Source organism: Corvus moneduloides, chromosome 3 (assembly GCF_009650955.1).
Source record: "Corvus moneduloides isolate bCorMon1 chromosome 3, bCorMon1.pri, whole genome shotgun sequence".
Taxonomy (NCBI): domain Eukaryota; kingdom Metazoa; phylum Chordata; class Aves; order Passeriformes; family Corvidae; genus Corvus; species Corvus moneduloides.
This window is the reverse complement of record NC_045478.1, coordinates 42235120-42259625: the sequence shown is the minus strand read 5'-3', so window position 1 is coordinate 42259625 and position 24506 is coordinate 42235120. Positions and strand designations below refer to the sequence as shown.

Here is a 24506-nt window from a genome sequence, read left to right as displayed (position 1 = left end):
CATTTAAAAAAGCAGACTGCAGCTAGGCAGAGTGGAGAAAGGATGGCTGCTTGCGGTATGAACCACGACTGACCTCCAGGCAGATTTTTCCACAACCAAGAGCCAATAGATCTGAATCACTAGGTCTATAACGTCACGTGGGGGGGAGCTGTTTTGTATCACAGATAGACGAAAGAAGGAAATGTCTGAATGGTTTAAATATGTATTACGTTATCTGAGTACTTTGGTAAAATTGCCAAATCTGGACATGTGCTGGAGGTTATCTGTGTCTAGATAGCGTCTCACAGTTAAGACAGAGCCTCTGACTACTACTGCCAAGAACTGATTATCTCTGCTTGTGGTCTTGTAAAACTTCTCCAGACACTTAATCATTACTTAAACAAGATTGATCTTTTCCCTATTTTTATTTGTGTTATAAGCTTTATTTATACCAAGCACCTTTCATTTCAAGCCTGTGATTTTAGCAGATTGAGGAGAGAGAGTATGAGTTAGGTGTGAATTTGAGTCTAGAATGAGAATGGGGAATAGTTTTCTCTTGTCTTTACTTCCAGAAAGAAAAAACTGATAGCATAGTTCTTAACCAAGTACATTTTCAAGTTCATAAATCAGATCAAGACAGAAGTATTTCCCAAGCAGATCTGTTGAAAGAGCTAATGACACTTAGAAGTATTTCTAATACAATATGTTCTTTCCATGAAGGATGAGAAGTTCAGACACGTCCTACAGCACATCACTTTCCTTATGCTTCAAAGACTCAAATTTGTCTCAGCAGGGATAATTCTGCATCAGCAGAAGAGAGGCCCAGAGAAACATATAGAACAGAATCAGGGTTTTTCCCAACAAGTACAAATTAAGTACAAATGAGGAGGTCAACAAAAGTTCTGTTGTTTCTTCAGACAATCAGTTTGATGATTTATCTTGCAGCTCTCGCATTTCTTCCAGAACTTCCTGAAACATAAAGCAGGAAGCTTTATTTTAGCTGTCCCCCGATACGACCTGTCTTGACCTACCTTCCTCTTCATGTTGAGGGTTTGGGAAATTCATCAAGCAAATGGTGGTTCTCTTTAAACTACTCAAGTTACTCTTTCCAATTTAGAATATTCATTTTTCAAAAAACAAAACCTCAAAGAGATGGCACTCCTTAGCAATTCCTAAAGAAAGAACTTGTTTTCCTGACAAAATACATTTGGCATTTACTGAATATGTTCTGTTATTTGGGCTAGCGGAGAGTATCTATAATAAAGTACAATTGTTGTTCAAAAAGTTTGGGCAGCATGGATTTGGAGGCTCAGAAAGCACTCAAAGGAGAAATACTATATGCCTTGTTCTTATATTCCTCTCTAAGCGTCCACTTTTGGCCTCTGCTGGAGACACAATACTGGGCTACACTGACCTTCAGTCTGACCCATTACAGTCACTCTTCTGTCATCTCCAAGGGTACTAAACTTCCTCTTAAACAAGAAACCCCAATCTACCCAGATTTGTAGAATTTTCCATTTTCTTGGCCTACTGTTACTTACTAGGAAAAACATTCAAGGAACAAACCCCTGCTTGAGTAGCCTTACTCGTGAGCCTACAGAGAGAACAGAACTACTGCAGTTTTATCTGAACAAGCTCTTGGATTCATGCAGACAACAAAACCCAGTGATATTATTTAGAAACCTGTGCCAAATTTTTCTAAGCAGCTGTGAAACAAGAGTTCAAAGTTCTAACAGAGCAACAATTTGCTTATTTCCAGCAGATCTGCAAATAACCAACTACAAAAGTCATCTTTTGCCACTTAAAATGAAGGGAAGGCAAGGCTGTTGCTGAGACAGGTATTACTCTACCTATGGCTAATGCACCCATTCCCATCTGAGAGCAGCAGCAAACAAGGTTATGAAAAGAACATTTGTCAGTGCTCGTGTATAGGTACATACATGCATCTATACATGTCAGTTTATGAGTCTAAATAGAATGGGGGTGTTTAGACACTGTAAGTGAAGGCCATGAGAGGCTAACAATTAACACTTGAAACCAGAGTAAAACAGTTCATTTGTACACTTTGTAGTGCCTTTCATTTCCCTAGATATTCCAAAGGGCATTTTTGATTTGTGAACTGCACCTCTGATTTGTAAGACAAGATTACGCTTCCTCCCACATACATTCCTCCTAGGGAGAGGAAATACCTGTCAATTAGCAAAATTCCTTTTCTTTCTCTTTTGAAAGATACACTTCTGTATCATAAACCAAAGACTGAATTTCCAAATCAACAAAAAATACCTGGGAGAGTTTTTCCAACCACATCTCCTTGAATTCTGTTAGTAGTCAGAAGATACCTCTGAACTGCAGTGCTTCCACTATCTACTTCAAGGAATCTATTTTTTTAATCCTTCTTATAAAATAGGCTGTAATATAGCAAGCTGAACACATGATAAATTCTGTAGTAAGTTCATAATTATACCACCATAAAACTGTATCAAACAAAAATACAGGGACACTCAGAATGGTGTGTTCTAACAGTGCGTATTACCAATTGCTGTTTGAAAGCTGCAAGTTGCAAGATGATCAAACACTGGTGAAGTCAACAGAATGCTCTTTAAATACTTCATCATTTAATGTTATTAAAATAATTTCTTATTTGCATAAAGAATTTCATACGGCATATTATTTACAAAATAGCTCAATGTCATATAAAATTGTTTACATTCATTATAGGAACTTATTAATTATTCTGGCCAAATAACACAAAATCAACCCTATTCCCTGGATACGAACTATTTCTTCAACAAAGTTCAACAACCTGAATATTTTCCATCTTTTATTCCTCACTGTCTTTTACTGTCAGCTGTTATAACCTCCAGCCAAGGAAAGAGAAACAACTACCTTTGCTTCTGCCTTGCAACTCCGAATTGTTTCGCCTTATGGCTGATAAAAGATCAGCATTGGCATTATTGCCTTTTAAATGTGTGTAAAATTCTATTGTTTACATCACCAAAATTACCTTAACATTTGTTACTCTGTTACTGGGGTTCCATACCTGGCCTCTTCAACTTTCACTTGTTGCAATTTCAGGCTTGGGTACGTTTATGATTAAGCTCACAGGATATGTGAATTGTTGCAAAACAGAAATATTTGAATGGAGCAGAATTTGCACAGAATTTGCTCTCTTTCAGCATCAATTTTGGCAAGAATGGGTGAATGACATTTTTCGTGAAAAGAACACTGTTTCAACTTTTATTACTCAACCTTGATGTTATGCAAACCCCTGAAATTACACATGTGAAATCAATGGGTATTACTGAAGTAATAGAACGTACATATTTCCAGTTTGAAAATTACCTTCTCTTTAAAATAAGTAAGTAGTATATTTGCCATACAAGAATTATGCCATTAATAGTGGCCAAATTCCATTTTTCACATTTTTGCACTTTCCTGAAGACATATAGTACTGCTCATGTAAAAATAACGCTGGCAAAAAACTTGAGGGAAGCAACATTTCTGTCTATGAAGTTTATGTAGAGAGATCATGAACTAAATTCTTTTCAAGAAACTCAGGATAAAGAACACTGTAAGTTCTCTCAAGAGCTGACAGAGTGTAAACAAATGCTTCTACCTGCTATGGGAACTGGACTAAGCACTCAAGAAGTCTGCTGAATGAACACCTGGCATGTACAATATGGCAAGTGTAACAGTATTTATCTGCTCCCAAAATGCCAATGCAGAAATGTCACCTCCTCTGTCTGAATTACAAGTTTTAAACGGACAGCTATTTCAGACATTAGCAGAATCCATCAGTAGTATGAGTGTGCTGATGTTCATGAACCTTCAGTACATTTTGAAACTCACATTAGTAGTGGGTCACTTCCCTTAAAGTGTATCAACATCCACCTGTACTCAAAATGTGTGAGTCCAGTGAACAGAAACTGAAAACCAGAGTAAAGATGGCCTTTGCTGGTATGCTATTAGGTATCAGAGTATGTTTAAAAATCAGTATTTGAAATTAAGATAGACAGGCTTATAGACACTTATACGCAATCCTTACCTCACTACAAATCCAAATCAGGGAAGTAGAACTATCAGCCTCTGTGTGTGTGGAACAAAATACACTGTTATTTGAAGAGTAACTTCTTGAGGCCTCATATGAAGATGCCAATTAAAAACCACTGATTTCATAACCAAAGTGTCCACAACTGTGTTCTGCCACATCTACATTAACGCGTGTTAAAAGTACACTGTAGTAGTAACAAACTCCATTTGCCACCATCACCCAGCAACTGTGTTCCCTGGCTGTGATTTGCAAATTACTACAAGCCAAATTTTAAAGTTTGTCAAGCACTTTCTGCAGTCTCTTTTTTTCAGCATAAAAGAAAATAAAATCTGACTCTATCATGGAGTTGGATGCGCTGAATAATAGTTTTATTCCTCTGTTCCAGAAAACTTTCTAGGTCTGAGAACAAGATCTTTGATAGAGGTAGTGATTTCCTGGAGCTCTTTTCGAATGCTTTCTGCTCCTTCCTCCTCTTCCATGTTATCTTTTGTGTCACTGTCTCCGTGTTCAGTTTTCTTAGTCTGGCTCATCAACTGTTTCACCACTAATCCGTGGTATTTGACTAACAGCAAATGCTGATCCTGAGAGCAAAAAATGGGAACAAAACCAGGGAATGTCAATGTTACAGAGAAGGTAGACAGACCTATAATTAAAGATTTAATTTTTTAAAAAGCATTCTCCCATTCTTGGATAAAGAGAGTTAGTGATACAGGAATATATTTCCAACAAAGTATTTGACAACCTAAATTCTGAGAGATCGTCGAAGCAGCAGAAAACTGAATGTGCATCCATGCTGAAAAACAGGACAATTAACCACTGAAGCATAAAAACAATGCAGTTAGTAAACTGCACTAGTTCTGGCAGTATAAAATACAGAATTTCAGTATTTGCTCTTGAAGAGGTACATCTTTCTTTAAAGCTGCATTAGAAAAGTTTAAAAAGAAACGATGCTCTGGCTCAGAGGAAAGAGATTGTAAAAACGTTCAGTTGTAAGAATAACATCGCCCAAAACAGGGCTGTCTCCATGGATAAAGGCAAAGGACTAGTAACAGATTCATTTTTAATTTTATAAAAGAAATTTTGGTGACAGATCCCTGAAATGATAGATTTGACATACAATACAGATCAGAGGAATTGTATGTTCTGTACATAAAGTAATATTTAGATATGAAACCCAACAGTGTCAGGTTTATGCAGCAGAAATAGTGTAAGGCAAAACTTTCATGTTCTGTCATAGAAAAAAGGTAATTTCCCCTTAAAAAGCTAGAAAAGGATACCTCTGGGATCTTGCCACTTAGGAAATTAATGATCTGTGGTACTGATCTTCCTGGTGCATGAAGCATACAGTGAGTTGAAAACTGAAATAACAATACTGATGTCAGGTGCAGAACAAGAGCTGGATCTTCTGTGACTTTGAGCTGTTCAATCAGAGCTTGTCTATGCTGAAACAGGACTTGCCTAAGCAACAAGAAGATATTAAACAAAAATATGACTCTATGATATAGTAGTTGACCACAGATGCTAAAAACTTACCTAACATCAATTAATTTTAATTTTCTCCTCTAATAGACCATTTATGTATATGAAATTCAAGAATAATTAAAAAGTGCTATCACTGGCATAGTTCAGATTTTGAAAGACCCCTAGAGAATTTATACACTATACTGCAGACAGTAGTGAGTCAAGAAAATTAGCTAAATGTGAATTCTCCTCTCTTCCTTCTCCCATGGATTCAGGACTGCTTGACTTACTATTTTTCAGTTAAGGAGTTCGGAAGCAGGACTGCCTCTTACTTACACAGTCAGTGTGACTGCTCCCATACTAACCATTCAGATTTAGCAATATAGCTACATTTCATAGAATAAATAAAATTAAAGTACCTTTCCTTCTTTTTGTCTCCTTTTTTCACCATAATACCACAAATATCCACTGCAGAATCAAGGCACGAAAGAAAATCTTCTATACTCTATTAAAAACAATATAAATATTTAACCTGTGTTAGCAGATTATAAAAAAGTTTAACTACTGTTCACAATTAATCACACAAAAGATGACTGTGAATACACTTGAAATAAACTATAGAAAAAAGAGAAAGTAACATGTATTTAGTAGAAATTACCTTTGTTCATCTTACAACGGTTCATATACTTAATAACTCAAATTGCAATTCATTTGTCTTGGAAATGAAATTAAAAAATGAATACATGTTCTAGAATTATTTACAGATACATATTTTATTAAGAAACACCTCACTATGGCTTTTTGCATAAAAGAATTAATAAATAACTCTCCTTGTGTCTACACTGCCATAATCTGAACGTTTAGTTTTTTTTCAAAATATCCGTAATTTTACTAGTTAAGAAATACATGGGAGAACAATCAAGAACTGTGGGAAAAAAACACAAGAAACATCAACCACTTTACACTGGAGGTTCTCCCTCAGTTTGCACTCTTCTCACCTGCCCATGAAAGGCACACTGGATTCCATCAGGCAGCAAAGAGCCAGAGGTGACTATCAGTATCAAAATGCAAGATCAGCTTTTCATCTCTGAAAATTCACAGACATGAAAACACACTCTCTCTCACTGCCTTACATGAATTCAAAAGATTCTTTTACCTTCATTCTTCATGGCAGCAGCAGTTATGTACTACACTATGTGTGCCAGCTATTTATTAGAATTGTATCAGCAGAACAGAAAATCTGAACTTGGATTCACTTTACCTTGCCATTCAGAGAAGTATGCAGTTTAGTTAAAGGACCTTTGGTATCTTCTGGCAGTTTACCTAAAATCTTGATTCTGCCCTGTATGGGACAAGAATAGAAATAATCTGTAATATTAATTATCTTTTTAGATTAGGCATATTTCAACTGAAGCAATTACTTATTGCACAAACATTACTGATCTACTTGAGACTGTTAGAAAGGAACTGTTATAGCTGTACCTCACTTGTGATCGTAGAGTAATTTTCTGTTGTCATCATTGACTCAGATGCCAGGAAGTTGAAAACCAGATTTGTAATGTCTGTACACAGGGTCTTCAACAAGTGTTTGGCAAGGTTAGTCTGAGTATCATCTGTTAAAAGAAGTAAGTGATTAAAGCCACTTATTACAGGTATCTGATTCCTATGATATTATCATAGCACTTTCTAAACTGGAGACTCCATTAACCATGAGTAGTATGAGAAAGTTATCTGGATACTTGAAGTTAACATCCCTTGTTTGCTGTAACATTCTTGTGGAACATTCTTCAGTGAAAAATGTGAGCTTTCCATTCTGTAAGAACATTTTAATGAGTTGCTAGTATTTCAAGGGTGTATCTGTATAAGCAGTAAACTAACTAGCCCTTGCACAGTCAATCCTCCTGAACCACTGCTATTGATCAAGTCAAAAGCATGCAAAGGAAAATCCTCCAGGACAAGGAGTTAAACAGAAGAACAGGCATGTGACTTTAAGACTGAAATACTGGAATTTAAAAAAAAAAAAGAAGCTACAGAATACATGTCCAAGAACAAAGGCTAATGGGAAATAATTCCATATATTCCAAAATACAGGAGTATCAGGCTGTTTTGCTAGCGTTTCCTTCTGCTAGAAGTTTTACACAGGGAAAATTCTAAAAGAAAGCTGAATACAGCAGAGAATCTTGGAAATGTCTACAGTATTTTCCTAATGCTAACTTTTCTGTCATGCCTTGCAAAGTATCCCCCTGCAAAACTAATCTACCACTTTCTCACAGACTCTCCTCAAGCAGCAGCTATGTTCAGTATCAAACCCATGAGATTTAAACAGCAGTTTCTTAGAAACAAGTGGTATTCAATTCTTTCGTTAGTGGCACAGCTGACAGAATAAAGTGATCTTACTAATTTTTTCTTTTTTTTTTACCTAGACAGTGAAAAATTGGTAGGAATGCAAATAGTTGGGAAAGAAAGACAAGAACAGAGTTATCTTGACATAAGATAGAATATGGATATGAAATAATGCGAATGTATTTCAATAACTGTGCAAAGTAATGGACTTCAGCATAAGGGCAGAGTTAGGCATAGTAAACACATCACAAGTTTTTTCTTTTTAGATTTTCCTTTTTAAACTCTTGCTCCTGTCTAATCTTTAATTTAGATTCTGGAATAAATTTAACACCCTTGAAGGAGCATATTCATTTTTCAAAGTATATATTTTGTACCTGTGAAATGCTTTGTTCCCTTTTCAAATAACCGAATGTTGTTGTACAAATTTGAGAATTCCTCCTGCAAGTCCTTCATAGCCTGTCTTCTGTTAGCTCCAGAGGAAGATGTTGAAGACGTAAAAACAGAACGCACAACTTCCTGGTAAGTTTTAGTCAAAGGTCTTAGAACAGGAAAGTAGAAGGGAGAAAACATTGAGCAAAGTGTGAAACTCAACAAGATTTTTCCAAAGATATCAACAATAGAGAAAACTACCTCATTATGTAGTAAATGACTGGGACATGAATGTTATAGAATAGCAAGATAAACAAAAAGCAAATAATGGGAATCAGAAAAAAAAAACCCACAAGGAAATTAAAATTTACTTAATGGCAGATGTACTAATGTTACAGTACGTGTATAACATCCTCAGTGGGAACAAGGCGAAAGACAAAGGATTTTCAGAAGCAAAACTATTCACAAACTTTCAGGGGTCTCTGAACAAATTTCTAAAGATGCAGTTACTATTGCACTCCAAGTTTATTCGAGCTTGGCTACTGCAGTCTTATTATGTTCCTGTTGCTCTGAACATATATATTCACATCCTCTCTGGTATGGAACATCTTTTAAAAGAAGTTACTCATCTTTGCATAGCTCAGTTTGCTGACATAACTTACTACCCAGTTCTCATGGGTACCAGCGGAGACACAGACACTAGGAAACATGAACATATACCAAAGACTGTCTAGAAGATGAGACTGGTGAAACCCCAGCATGGATCAGTGTAAGGGAGTGAAAATACACCCATGAAGCTGAAAATAAGCTTTCAGGACCATAGTAAACAGAAGCACATTACTGTGCCAGCACAGCTTTCTAATATGTAAGACAGGTGTAACATGGAGCTGTACAGAAAAAGAATATTGTGGTTCAGTTCTATCAACAAAGCACTTTTTTCTAATCAAGAAAACAGACTGAAGCATAGGTTCAACTGAAGTGTATCACAGATTTTCTAACTCCAGCTGAATTACTGAAATTACCTTCTTAGATGTTCAGCAATTTCTGTAATAAGCTCTTCAGGGCAATCCTGCATGCGGGTCTTTAAAACATCCTCAATTTCCTCTTGTGACATGAAAGGGAACTCCAGCTTCTTACTCCTACCTGTAGCGGCCATGAACAACACTCACTGAGAAAACATTCCATTAAGTATTGCTGCAATTACTCTGTGGCATGAGACACTGGAAAATGTCAAAGTCCGAACACCACAGAAGAAATGCATTATCAACAGTGGAAAAAAAGGGATGATTACACATGACAGTTGAATTTTACACATATGAAAAACTGACAAAATTTCCCTTTTGATCACTTAGTAGTTTCTGTAATAGACAACTTAAGTAGTGTATGAGGATATGCATTTTTGGTGAGAGTTTTCTTCAGACTGCTTGGCCCAGTAGTTCAGGAAACATAATGTCACTAAGACCAAATAGATTTTAAAACTGAATAGTGTTCCTACTTGAACGATTTCACAAGGTTGGTGCTTTTATTTTTTTAAACTCCATTTAGTAAGGCACACAATCATGTAACACAGTATCCTAAACTTGAGGTTACAGTATAAAATCTGAAACATGATAAATTAAACCAGACAAGGTGTTCCAGTAATAAAATCAACTTATATGCATATGATTTAGTGCATCTGTATTTCGGTTTTGCACAAAACATGAAGTTTTCCCGGGTGCTGTAGAATTCAGTTTTTACATATAAGTATGAGATCAGAATGATGACAGAGAAGCAGAAAAGGACATGTTCCAGATGCACCTTAAAACAGGCTTATTCTGCACATAAAGTAACTGAATGTACGGACACCAATGATGTTCCTCGTTGTGCCACAGTAGTAATGAACATACAAGGTTATTATAAACAAGTGAAAAGTGAGGTCAAATCAGGTTTTAAAAAGGATCTTATTTACATTTGAATGCTTTCATCTGATTTTACCTTCAGATTGTGGTTATAGCTATTTATTATAATACAGCAATACAAGCAGCAATAAGGGTAAAACAGAAAGCCTACGTGAAAAAAAAAGTGATTGAACACTGTTTTACTCAGTAACTGAGCAGTGCTGAAAAATAATTCCATTTATATGTGAATTATAGTACTCTGAGAGCAGTATCAAACACAATTACTATACTGTACTTCACACTTCAAATATCATGTTTAAAAGTATTTTTCAGTCAGTATTGAAAGTCTGGACACTATGTATAAATGGAAGCACACATCTCTGGTTCTCCATCGAACGAAAGAACACAATGGCTTCATTCGCAACTACTGTTTGCTCTAAATCTAACAACGTTGGCTTTTCTTCTTAGCAAGCCATTCATGCTCCTTGTAATAGTGAAGGTAGAGAAAATAGGGACCAATAAGAAGTGATATTAAAACTATCAAAACATTAGTTTTGACTGTATATTTTATCCCTATGAAGAAAAACTGCTTGATTGCTACGATTTGTTAATTTAGACCATTCATTTATCATACACTATGCAGCAGGTGTTACAAAATCAAGTGTAACATTCACCCCGAAGTCTAAGGCATTTCCGACATAAAAGAATAAATATAAAATAGTATTATTTCCTTGACTTATATTTCTTTTTTAAAGACTAAGCTATACTTTTCAGTGAACATGTAATGTCCATTTAATTTAAATAGCAACATCATATCCATTGACACAATTTTAACTAAACAGTATTCCTATCTTGTTTGACATTTTACCTGATTTTACCTAAACAGTGGGGGAAGAACAGACGTGTAGAAAAAAAGCAATTAGTAAAACCATGTTGAATAGATATGAATAGATAGTTCCTAAAATAAAATGACAAACCTGTGGCAGTCCCTTGTGACTCTTCATCGCTGTCAGCATCCTTTCTGCCTTTCTTCTTGGTTTTCTTAATCTTTATTTCTCTGGCATTCCCACCGCCTCCTCCTCTCACGCTTCCACTGCCCTCTGGTGGGGAATTACTTGCTTAGTACACAGGAAAGCTGTAGCACTTAAAAAGTTTACAATACCATGATAATTTATCTGTGTTACTTGTTAATGCTGGATTGAAAACCACAACCTGATTCTAAATACAACCTAGAAAACATATTCAAGAATCTTAGGGCTTTAAGTTTCATTCTTAAGAAAAAAAAGCAACTGAGGCAAAGCTTTGTTTAAGCTAATGTCATTAATAAACATGGCCACTAATATCAAATGCACATGTAATTAAAAAAAAAAAAAAAAAAAGAAGACCAGCGTCTTTCTTCAGCTAAAAACAGATGAGGTATCAGAGTTCATAACATAATGGGGGATTTTCTGTTGGTTGAAAATAGCATCTTAGTAAGCATTTAGCATTTTTATTCAATGATGCTAAATAACTGAGCTTGTCAAAAATATTTTAGACAATGTAACTTTGTTAATTTTCAGAGAAAGAATCCTACACTATAAGCATTTATCCAAAATATTCTTGGAAGCACGCATTCAATTAACTAGAGCATGCAATCTTTTTTGACTTTTCCTAGATGACTACAGAGCAACAGGATGTTCCAGTTCTGACACACACATAACAAATTACTTTGTTCAGAAGTCCTGCAATCAATGTATTCAACTGCAGACAGAACCTCAATTTGCTATACAGTCCCTCTCCACAAGGCAAGCTGTTCTGGTCATTGTTCCCTTTTTCATAGCCTCTTCTGTTATTTTTTCACTTGGAAGAAATTTAAACACCACGGTGCCTTACATGCACTATGCCTTGAGAAAGTAGGCATTTTTCCATTTAAATATAGTCCAAGATTTCAAGTAACTACATTATATAACTACTATTGTTTAAGAAAAGGAAATACAAAGACAAGATGCTACTACTTATAAAGCTAACTGCAAAATTGGGGCTTTTCACAAGCTTATTTGAAATGTGACTGCACTACAGTTACATAAACCTGTTATGTTGGGGTGTTTTTAGGTAATGTACATTTACAGTCCATAATAAAACATTTCAGGGTAGTGCTTCCTGATGGTGTTAGCACGTTACCTGTGGATAGGAATTTGTCTAGACACGTAGTACAGGCTCAGTAGAGTCTCATTCCTCAGAGGGCTGGAAACCGAAGTCATTCTGACAGTTCAATTGAAGTTCAAGTTTCTCTACCTCAGCTATGGCCTAGAAAAATCTGCCATCTCTTCTGGCAAGAATAAATTTAATTTCCATGTCAACTCAGGCCTACTCATACTTTTTTTTTAAGAGTAGAATGTTCTATTTTGCAGATGAGTATACTGAATTAAGTCAGATGCATCTGTGCTCTAATTCTCTTACTTTCAGTAGCACAGTAACACGCTGCACGTGAGTTCAACAGATTTCTCAGCTGTGTTGTAGAAACACAAGAGCAACATAAAGTTTTTGGGACTCAAAATGCAGTCTTCAGACTGAATACTGTTTTAAAAGTCAGAAGAATTTCAAAGGGTTAAACCCCCACATTTTCATTCTTCCTTCAATTGAAATCTATTCCAAACAGTCACCATACAAATGGAGTAAGGTTTGAGATTAATTTAATCCAGGATATACCTCAAAGTAAACTGTTGTTTTGGGGTGACTTAATCTCCAAGTAACTGTTACACGTGCAAACAACAGAAAATTCTATGGCATGGTTTTCCCAGAAAAGATGTCAAGTATTCTTCAAAAAAAACCTCAAAAAATCATTCTCAATTTAGACAAAGTTATTTTGGACTCAACATCTCAAGACTAATAATAAGAAATATATTAATTTTCCTGGATCCCTGAAAATTGGAGACTAAAAGTGTTATCTATACTGTGTAATAAAACATGGCACAGAGGTCCCTGAGGTAATACTGGTTTTATTCAGTCTTATGTGATCACACTGTATAAAATAATAAATGGACACAGGATTCCTTGCTTCTAAGAAGTTACCTTGTGTTGAACTAACTCAAGAGACCTTTATGGTACTACCTCTGCATTTCTAAGTCTGAAATTAGTTCTCATGGGCATAGCTGAGATGTATCCACACCCACAGTATAAAGGTAAGTGGTTGGATTATTTCTTAAATATCTTAAGCAATGGACTGGAAGCATTTGATAGATTACAAAATATACTAACTTTATATTGAGTATGTCCAAGACAAAACAAGTTTGTTGTTTGTTTTTTGCTTAAGCTATATATTGATGTTTTACCTGTTGCTTTCTTTCTTCGTTCATCCTTTTTGTCTTTTTTATTAGCATATGAGTTCTCTAAACAAGAAGCCTGTTTTAAATCTTCTTCAGTGATTAAATTAACAGGGTTGTTTTTGATTTCCTAAAATGAAGAACATGCACTTCATAGCAAAAAGACACACATAGCAATGGAAGAAACATACAGAAACATTTTAAGCCATTTGCCATTTTCAAGCGCACTAATCAATCAACATGTTTTCCAAGTGCAACACATGAAGAGAAAAACTGTTAGTGTGACTGCGCTTCCTGAGTGCACCAGAATGTACATTAAATCACACCCATTAAATATAGAAACCTGTTGTTAAGTTGTTTTGCTTTTTCTCCAGTTGAATTTCAGATGAGATGTACAGAAGTGGTAACAGCGGCTAGAAAGTCACATCAGCTTTACCCCAACACTCAACGTGAACTGCATCTTGACCAATAAAAAAACCTACTGTACCTTTTCAGCTTTCTGTTGCATCAGATCAGAAAAGAGGTCAGCACAGGTGCTTAGAAATTTCTCACTGACTGCAATGGTGTCACTGAAGACTAAACCTGAAGAGCTCTTGTTTAAAGATCTCATCACTTGCTGAAGCAAAATCCCAACATCTTCCACTGACAATGAGCTGGGCAGAAGAGTCTAGGGTAAAGAAAATCAACGTACAATAATCTTGTATGTGGATAAACAGAATACAGATGTGCCATTTGACACCTGATAACTATTTAGAAAACACTGCACTTTTCAAATAAAGGTAGTAATTTAAGAGTACACACTGTTTTAAATATTCTAGCATCACAAATCAACATTGCTCTAGAAATATGTGTTACCTCTGGGCAAATGCATGGCAACTTCTTCAAACTGAAGCTCAACAGCTACAGACCAAACACATTATACATATGTGTAGTTTCAATAAAGTATCATTTGACACAAAAATAAGAAAAAATAAATAAATCCAGCAACAACTGAAAGGATTGCTTACTGCTACATCTATCCAGTTTCCAGAGCTGATGGCTTCCTCCACAGAGGCTTCAACTTGATCCACAATTTCTTGACCAACAGAAGCTGCTCGCAGAAATAAGAGTTGTGCGGACTTGTATCTTTTTTTAATGTAGCCTGCTGGGTCAGGGATGCCAAGTCTATACAATGCATCAAATTCTATAAAATAGTTAGATGTCTGTTAAAATTTAGTTCCTTCATATACAGACAAGATCTTATGTGATGACTTTATGTTGAAAGCAGGAAATGAAGAGTTACACATAGTTTTTATACAAGTAAATGCAGCCTTAAGCTAATGCTGACCTAAAACTTAGCTCAGTACAAGCTACATCTAAATGTTGTTAATAGAAGTATGAAAATTAAATCATGGACATGACTTTGGTCTGAATTTAGAAAACCGTTTTTTTTCAGATTCTTATACCATTAAGTTTATATTTGCAGTCATACTTTTTCAAAGTATTCTAATATAGCACAAACAATATTTACAATACATGCAGTGTCCAAGTGCTTTGTTTTCAACTATTTAGCCGTTCTAGTGTGGAAAACATTCAACGACTGACACATACTCCATCAGTCAAGCAGTATTACAGGAACACTTAATACTATCACTGTAAGTTATGGCAAACCTTTCCAATCTCCAAGAGCAACTGCTACTTAGGGACTGACCCCTTGGGACCATAAGGGTACATTCCTTTCTTTATTCAGATCCACATTTTCCCACTTTAAAACACCATCATCCAGCATCAGCTTGAAGTTAGATAGAATTGTTTGGATTCAAATCAGGACACTAGTGCTACTCACTCCAGTTCTACAAACACCATTGTGGAAAAAAATTCTTCCTGAGTACTGCACGTTTGGACTATTAGCAGCCAAAGTCTGGTTGTAATCAGGACATCCAGCCTGAAACTCCAGCCACGATGATCTGAAAACTCTACAATGAGCAGGCTAATAAGTGTTTTCAGAGCAGTAATAGAAGTAGCATTTGTAACCCGTTTTCGAGGAGTAGCAACTGTTTAGCAGTACGGCTCCCTCCGCTGAGATACAGCTCATTGTGATACAGTAACACACATCATTATGATCAAGATGGTCTTTTAGCAAAGGACTATCAGCCACTGTATTGATTTCCACTTATCCTTATGAGGCTTCACTCTAAGCACTAACTAGATTAAGATAAGACCAATTACCTAAACTAGTTTTAGAAAGCTATTTTATCTGTAAGAATATAGATTAATTACCTAAGTAACCATTCTGCTTGAAAAAGGAATCCACCCAGTTGTTCTGTGTCCTGGAATAGATGTCTGGAACAAACACAGCCTTATCCTGTCTCCCACCAACCACGGTGCCTTTCAGACGACCAGCGTTAACAAGTTCTTCTAGCAAAGCTACAAGAGGAAAATACATGAAGAGACATTTCCTAAGTCAGTATATCCATTAATCAAAAGATAGTAATTATTTTCCCTGGTTTGTTTCTTCTTTCTTCCCACCAATTCGTGCTTCTAGTGAAACAATGCTGAGCTCTATCAATTATTTTTAACATTTACGAGAATTTCTTCAGGAAAGCTCTGGAAATCAAACAATGTTTCCAAAGAGTGAGCCGAAAGGGCAGGATCAAAATGTTTTTTATTGAACATATATCTGGCCAGTTTTAGCTTGTAATTTAAAAATGCAGACATAGAAGAATCTTTCTCTAGCCAGAAGAGTAGAATATATTAGCATTTTATTAAAAATTTTCTCTTTGAATTCACCTCTTGCATGTCAACCAAGATGGAAAAAAGAGAGATCTGAACATACTAAAATTACATGAAAAGTCATTATCTAAATTGCGTAACACATTTGTCAATAATAACCTTTGAGAAGGTACAAATACTGCTGACAAAGAACATATTGGTAACTGGTAGTACCAAAGTACTAAGCACTTCTCAGTGCTAAATAAGATTTTTAAAATCCATTAAAGTTGCACAGGAATATCTGATTTGCCTCCTATGTTCTGCTTCTGCCTTTTTGTCATACAAGAGATGTATTTAAAAAAATCAATGACATCAACTGCCAACTCTGCTGAATTCTAGAGCTTTGCCAGATGGCTATTTTTACACTCAGTTTATGTTCTTTTCTATTTCATTAAAAGACAGATTTTACTCTGGAACAAAACATTAAATGGTATCACATAGCAAGTCCTCTTCCTCATTAAATATGAGCAGCAGCCAACACTACAACATGCTTAGTACAACACACAGAGGTTTAGCTCACTTATGCAGGAAAGTTTACCTGAAAACCCCGTTCCAGAAGAAACAGTGCATATTAAATCATGATAGTTTTTGTCAGATATGCCCATAGTGAAGATGAGCCTCTATAAGCTAGCAGCTATTGAACACAACTGCCACTAGCAAAGCTGAACAATACTTAAACTGAAAAAATGCAGAAGAAAGAGAAACTGATTTAAACAAGATAGATCTTTATGAAATTTAAGACAAGAGCCAGAAATCATTTTCTGCCATGGTTCAGTTACACTGAATAAAATGGAGCTTATAAGACCAATTCTGGAAATAAAATTAGATTTTTATACTTCCTAATATTTTAGTTACCATAGAAAATAGAGTCAGTGTGCCTATTCCTCTTAAGCAATTGTCATAAAATATAGATTGGTCCTCTGTTAAAATTTAAACTTGTTTTATTCAAAGTTTTTAGGAAAAAGAATTAGACTTCACTACAGCTCCACAAAATTGGCTGAAAATCTATTAATGGACCAAGTCTTTAGGGAATGAAGATGTCAGAAGAAAAGAAGTAAAATGAAGGTATCAATTAAATTCTGTATTTAGCAAGTGTCAGTTCTAAAACTCCAGGGCAAAGGAGTACTCTCAGAGATTTCACAGACCCTGCTACAATTATATCTGGACAGTATTTTGTTTTAAAACAACAGGACCTCTGTAGAACGACCATAAAGTCACACTTATTTTTAAAGGTGACCAAGTAGTCTGTAGTGTCCTATTAGGTCTCTGTCACAGTCTGGCAAAGACGGTAAGTGTCCCTCTATGTCTGTCCCACACCAGTAACATAATGCTTAGAAATGAAGAACATCTGTGATTTCATTATGCTTTGTAATGAGTGTTTTAAGTGAAAGAGTTTCTCATTTCTAAAACTACTTTTTATCATGACTTTATGCAAGCTTAAGATAAATAGCAGCACATCTATGAAACAAAACCAAAGAATAATGTTTATCCTGTCTAAACCCAAGTGTTGATTAAATAATTAGCTGTTTGTAAATGATACAAATATTACACTGAACTTACATTTTTTTTCTGGAAGAGACAGAAAACTGACAAAGACCACTTTTAAACACATTGCTAATAGTGACAAACATAAAAAGCAAAAACGTAACATCATTAAAAGGCACTTTTCAAGTTTCCATAATTTCTGAAATTGAAATGGCATCTCAGCAAATGGACACAATAATATCAAATGTGGTCTGGCAGTAAACAAAAAGATAAAAAGCTCTTTGAAACTTAAGAAACTGCAGAGGTAATGAGAAACAGTAAGAAAAACTAAAGAAAAAGATGAACAAACTCACTAAAGACCCCCATGAAAGTACTAGAAATACATATTGTGATGATCACTGGTGTTAGGAAAACAGCTGAACTTCAATTCACATTAATACGGTACACGATCAAAGCATGATGATGTACTCGAAGGACTTATCTGAAACAGACTGTCACCAAATACTGAAATTTGCTGGGTATTGAGACATTACTATAATGCAATTGAACAGACTTTCCCTTTAATCTATGAATACCTGGATGGCATATTAAAAAAAAAAATAAGTGGAATTTTAAATTTATTACGTGGAAGCAGAATGTTTATATGATTTTATTTAAGTACTAAGATTTTGATTTTTAGAATAAGCTTGTGGCAGAGAACCAGAGAGTAAGCAGAGAGATACCTCAGTGGAGCTAAAGTGAGCAATGCCCTAAAGGCAAAAAGACCCAATCAAACAAGAGAAGCGTTCAGGTTCATGAGTAGACATAGAAAACTATTAAAGGATTTTAAAGACCAGCAGCACTTGATCAGCCAGCATAGAAGACTAACGATGCTTGAAGCAGCATTTTAGAGAGATAGGAGAGGGCACACAAAGCGACAAACAAGTAGTGCTTAAAGATTGCAGCAGCTGAATAGGGAATCTTTATGCATTTCTATTTAGAAAAGGAACTGTGGAAAATAAAAACAAAGAGTTTAAGGATATGTTTTATCCCTCAGCATATGAAGTCATTTAACTAAGAGTATAACAAAAGCTTTGCCTCCATTATCACAGAAAAAGTCAGTAAATAAAATCCTGAGCAGTTAATGCCATTTGGCTACATAAAATCTGTTCCCTTTTGTGTGCTTCACTGATAAAACTGCTAGTAGCTAAAGGCAAATAATGAAAGAGATGAATAAATAAGTACTGTACTTCTTGCATCATTCTGCCCCTAGAGGCATCTTGTCAACAAATGTTTTCATTGCTTTGGATGGAGAGAACATCCCTTCAGACAAAGGGTTTAATACTTTCTACGCTAAAGAAAAACACACTGTTCTGTATTTCAGAATTAAGGCTACATACCAAAACCCTTCTCTGAAAGCATACTTCTAGCAATGAAGAATGGATTTCCTAACAAACACACGAAATATTCTGAATGAAACTCACAGTAAAGTAAGTGCTCTTGAAATCCATACCGAGTGATCAAGCTACTTACAGGTGTAGGCCTTGGAAAAAAAGAAAAAACAAAACAATATAAATTAATGACATGAAAGTGATGTGGAGAATCCAGAAATAAGAGAGGTTACTCTAGATTAACAAAATTATGTAGCATCTTAGCCTCAAGGTGCTACACTAATGTTTAAAATAGCTTACAAAGTTTTAATTTTGAATTACTGTGAAGTTGTAAGACAAAGCTATGATAATTAATTGTAAGAAAACTTCTGCTCTGCTAAGTTTTTCTACAAGGTGACACAGAAATTTACTGATTTAATAAGAAAAACTTGTCTATATTCACATGTAGGAACCTCATCAATAAGTAACCGACTAGGGAGCAGTGGAACGACAAGAGGATAGATATTCTACAAGTGAAAGAACTACAGATTGTCATTTTCTTCAGCCAAAACACTAAAGTACTTTGCATACTGTATATTGTTATACGTCCCTCGTTCTCATTTCAAAAGGGGGTCCCCATTTCTAACAAGTGAGTCTAACACTCACTTAACTGAGTGTTGGTCCCAGGAACTGAACTACAGTTAGGGGAATATATCCATAGGTTTTTCTTTTCTTTTCTTTTTCCATCACAAGTGAATCTGGCCCATAAAGACCTATAGCAAAAATACTTTAATGTGTGGTTGCAGCCATTGCAATTTACCGAGTAATTGCAGTGAAGAGCCCACGAATGCGTGCTCGATGGCGGGACACAAAGGCTTCTGTAAAAATCACCCCACGGTTTTCCTGGTCTAGTTGTCCATGAATAATTCTGCCCAAACGCCTGGATAATGCCTGTAAATAGACGAATTGAGCTTTTCTAAGCATGCCTTCTTCCATAACATACATGGGTATCTAACAACAGAGAACTTGGCAGAAAACAGAAGTATGGTTTGCAGATGCACAATGAAAACTAAGATATAACATTAGCACTGATTTTGTACGAAACAGTGACTTACAGCCATGGATGCTGCAAAGATAAAGAAAGAAGGTGGACACAACCAATTCTGCATTTGCCAGGTTGGTAGCTTTCATCACCTGTAACAGGAAGTCTCCTGGAAGGTCGTATGCCTTGCAGAGTTCCGATATTGTCACCTGCCCAGATTCCTGTAGTTTATCATTTATTTCTTCTGCTAATTGATCCAGATAACTCCTTTTGTAAAAACAAGAAAAAGACAAGACAGCACATTAAGTGTGACATTCAAAGTCAACCTCAAGATCACATACTGAATAACTGATCTATTTTAATATACCTCTTTCTGTTGCATCTTTGCAAAAATAAACTGAAAGTTATTTTAAATGAATAAAGGAGAACAGTGTAAGTGAAAATGGGTGTTGTTTTTTTTAAAAAAGCCTGTGAACCAGGTAGCTAGTACTAAGATGGGCCATTTATCTACTTGTATGAAAATTTTAAGAAAGAGAAAACACCATGCCAACGAAAATTAGAAAATGGCTTGAGCAAGCAAGACAGGTCTTAAGAATTTCAAGAGAGCCAGGAACTTCATGTTCTTTGACAAGACCAGATCCTGAAGCTTGATCAATCAAAAAGACAACCCCATAAGAGTATTACTCCAGTGGTTGTTAGTGTGCTGAAAGCCATGAGATAACTAGCTCAAACATCTTAGGCTTGTGAGGTAAAACAAGAGGTGAAAAGGTTTGTCAGTGGCTGAGGCAGACAGCAAAGCCAGAGAGCAAAGGAGATCTGGCTGCTGTACACAAAGACACTGGGTAAGAAATGAAGGCCCTTGAATGTAGGACAGTGAACACAAATGTTCAGTAAGGCCTTTACACCATGGATTCACTGGATGCTTTGCTGAAATAGGCTTCACTTGCCTAAAGTAGCTCTGATCACCACCAAATCAGCCAAGAAAAAAGTATTTCACTTCAGAAGCAACAAAGGTTGGACACTACAGTTAGTCTGCATTTTAAAAAATAAATACAGCATGAATTATACATATTGCTCCTGAAGGTACTCACTCGTTTATAAGCTGTCCCAGAACAAGCTGAATACCTTTTTCAGATTTAACTATGTCATTAGCTCTGTTTTCAATGTGTAGAAGGTCCACATTTATTACCTAAAAAAAACACCTCTTATCAGAACTTTAAATTGAAAATCATTCTCAAACATTGACATGTTACTTACACATTCCTATACCTTGAGGAAAGATGCTTTTACTTTTTTCTACTGTTGCATACACACACACTTATCTGTGTTTTGGAATAAAGCACCAATGCTTTAGGGAAAAAAACTCTCTTTGCAACTGTGGCAAGGTTAAAAGAAATCTATATAATAAAAAAAAAAATCGGAAAGTGATAAAAAAATACCAGCAAATAGAAAACTGCTTTTCATGAAGGTTTTCTGTTTCCAAGTAATTTTGCTCAAGCCTGAAGGGAAAATTAGCTGCAAAGGAATACTACTGGAGGACAAAGACTAGTGGAGACAAGAGAATAATGAAGGAAGAGGGAAGATCCAAAGAGGCATGCAAAGCTAATTATGCATGCTCCTGCAGCTTTAAATTTAAATGGGTAACGTATTTCTTTTCTGTCTGCCCTCCTTAGTTTACAAAGAAAAAGTTCATAAACAAAAACTGTATATATCAATGGCGATTTCAGAAGTCCTAGATTATCACTAAGCAGAGAGTTTTCAACAAAGCAATAAATTGATGCATTAAGTAATCTGCAGTACCCTGACATGAGCTACCAGCTCTTCATAAAATTTGTTCTGTTTTAAAAAAATAACTTAGCTGGAATATAACTAATGAACTGCATACTCACAATACAAATGGTGAAGAAAATAGAGAAGTATAAAGTTTTTATAACTAAAGTTACCTGTTGTAAGTCGACAATGTTAACTCGACCTTCAAGAAAAGTTAAAATACACTTTTAGTACATGAAACATATTTGAACAGATTTAGAATATAGTACAGCTCATTGTGCACACAATATTTAATTACTTTTTCTGTAGACCAATTAAACTAGTCCATGAGTACCCAGAGATTGTTAAAACTTTCTACCTTTGCATGATGCTACTAACAAAAGACCCAGCAAATTTTAATTTAGTTCAAGCTGTCCCACTGGTATGATAAACAATGGCATAACACAAACTGAGGCATACCTGTGGTAACAGAGAGAAAATGGCTAATCTGTATGAACATAATAAGAAGTTAATTTTTCTAAACTTACGATATTGTGAAACTCATCCTTAAGTATAACTCAAAGTACAATACACTGCCTGCTCATTAAAGCCATCAACAAAAAGCTGTCTGAAGAGTACTTGCTTCCTTATATATCTAAGTCACATCTTCCAATACAGGTGGCTCTTTACATGGGTAAAATAAAACACCTGTCAATAATAATTTGCAAATATTATTATTACTAATGGTGTGAAAGGAAAATGACCTTGAAATTCCAAGACAAGCCCAAACATCTGGGCCAGGTACTTAACTATATTAAAATGCCAAATTTCTTTAATAAGGATTTTTATACAACTTTTATGTCAGAAATTCTGCATGTGTGAAAATAACCAAGTAACATATCTTGATATGCTTACCTAAAAGCTTGACACAGATCTGAAGTGAAAATAAAATAGCAGTAGATGAATTATTGTGTAGATGAAGCAAATGGAAGAAAGCTTTTTCTGAAAGATTAAGGGTACTGAAAACTTTCAATTTCTTTCTGTAGCCTTTAAAATTAACTTCCAAATACAAACGAAGAAGGAAAATGCCACACTTACCACCACAAACATGAAGCTCATCGTGGATCTCCTTAGTAATCTGTGCTGGAGTGACATACTCCTTGCCATCAAGTGTGTGCACTACTTCCAGCTGCTTTTCTGCTATCAGCTTTGTGACAATTTCTATACAGTTCCGTTCTGACAATCTATCAACAGCAGAAGGAGCCAGCAGTTATTCTAAGGAAGTACGTGCTAAAATTACCTTTAAATTGATGTTTCAAATATGCTAAACACGGAAAGTACAATGAAGATTACTTGCGGTTCTTTGCGAATATACTTTTTCAGACAAAGAAACTAATGTCTTTATCCTGCTTATCACCCACCCAATCATCCATATGGCTTCACTTAGGTGAGTCATCTCTCCAAAACTTTTACTCTCCTCCTGAGCAGTTGTCAGCCCTGTCAGTCGTAAGAACGCACCTGCTGGTGAATTTAGGAACGCCTGTACTTACAGAATCCGTGTCTTTGATACTTCCGTGCGTTTTTATTTTACTTTTGCGCATTTCGGATTTATTTTTAACAACAGCAAATTCTGGGCAACTACCTCAATTGTTCAAGCAGACATAAAGGAAGAAACCGAGTTCTGGTGCCGTGACGATTTGAGCAACTCGAACTTAGGTGTGACTACACACTCAGTCGGTTCCGTGGGCCTGTCCGCGCTCTGGGGTCCCAGATGGGCCCGCGGGGTTCCCGGCACTGACACAGGGACCTGCGGAGGGGCCGTACCTGGCTGGGCCCCGCGGGGGGCCCGGGCCGGGGCCGCGGGGGGAGGCCGGCGCGGGGAAGGGGAGAGGCAGGCAGGCTCGGTGGCGGGGCCGGCGCCGCCCTGCTCACCTGTGGGCCACCTCGGCGAACTGCGCCCGCTGGAAATCGGCCGCCAGCCGCCGGATCTCCTCCCAGGCCGCCGCCATCGCGCCGCGACACGTCAGCCCCGGGAGGGCGGCGGCGGGCAGAGAGCGGGGCCGGCCTCCGCCCGCAGCGCCGCCCCGCGGCACGGAGGCGCCGCTGCGCGGGCTCGGTCACTGAAAACAAACAAACGGAACAAAAGCCAACTACGGAAAAAGGAACAAAAAGCGGTTTCCGCACTCGGGCCTGGCTCCAGCAGCTGGATCCCGGCGGGGCGGGCACGGAAGCAGCTCTCCTGTGCTGTCAGCGGAGGCGCGGCTGGGCGGGGGCGGGTGCCCCGCGCCCCCGGATGCGGCAGCGCCGGCCCGAGAGCGGCTGCTCCGGGGCTGTGGCAGCTGGGCCTGGGATGAGCCTTGCTTGGAGCGTGAGCCGCGCTAAGAGCTGCCGCTACCGAAACCTGAAATGACATTTAGAGTACGAGTAGGGTGTGAGACCAATAGTGCTGCCATATAATGGGACCGCTATTACGCAGTGAGGGGCAAGCTGAATTTATTTAGTTGTCCAGTGGTGAGCTGCACAGATTTAAAGGCCTTTTTGGCACTTACCTGAAGCTGACTCGTCTGTGGCAATGGCAGAGAGCAGTGCACAGGGAGTGCTCCCGCCCCGGGGCGAGCAGCGGGAGCCTCAGCCACCAGTGCACCTTGCAGGCGGGACAGCAGCGCGGCGCTGCGAGCTGCCCAGCACCGCGAGGGTGGTCCGTGCTGCTGAGGCTCTCTCCTTGGCCTGCCAGATTTCTTGCTCCTT

At 37.0% G+C, this 24506-nt stretch overlaps 1 protein-coding gene across 1 annotated transcript; it reads right to left on the bottom strand.

The window, feature by feature from the left end:
- Positions 1-2572: 2572 nt before the first annotated feature.
- UFL1 (UFM1 specific ligase 1) lies at positions 2573-23809 on the bottom strand. The gene is made up of 19 exons (XM_032105097.1): positions 23691-23809; positions 22857-23002; positions 21953-21981; positions 21101-21198; positions 20162-20276; positions 19788-19918; positions 19082-19140; positions 15642-15788; positions 14390-14565; positions 13870-14049; positions 13392-13512; positions 11058-11180; positions 9226-9346; positions 8209-8372; positions 6974-7104; positions 6753-6833; positions 5911-5996; positions 5308-5488; positions 2573-4611 (listed from the first exon to the last, which is right to left on the bottom strand). The coding sequence occupies exons 1-19, from the start codon at positions 23765-23767 to the stop codon at positions 4399-4401; spliced, it is 2379 nt and encodes a 792-aa protein (XP_031960988.1). The 5' UTR covers positions 23768-23809; the 3' UTR covers positions 2573-4398.
- Positions 23810-24506: the final 697 nt, after the last annotated feature.

Excerpts from the sequence above, each read along its gene's own strand:
- UFL1 (XM_032105097.1), bottom strand. The coding sequence starts at position 23,767 with ATGGCGGCGGCCTGGGAGGAGATCCGGCGGCTGGCGGCCGATTTCCAG. Across the intron at positions 21,982-22,856 it reads TGAGCTTCATGTTTGTGGTG|GTCGAGTTAACATTGTCGAC; the intron begins GTAAGTGTGGCA and ends CTTTTCTTGAAG. Across the intron at positions 7,105-8,208 it reads GGGAACAAAGCATTTCACAG|ATGATACTCAGACTAACCTT; the intron begins GTACAAAATATA and ends TTCTTTTAACAG.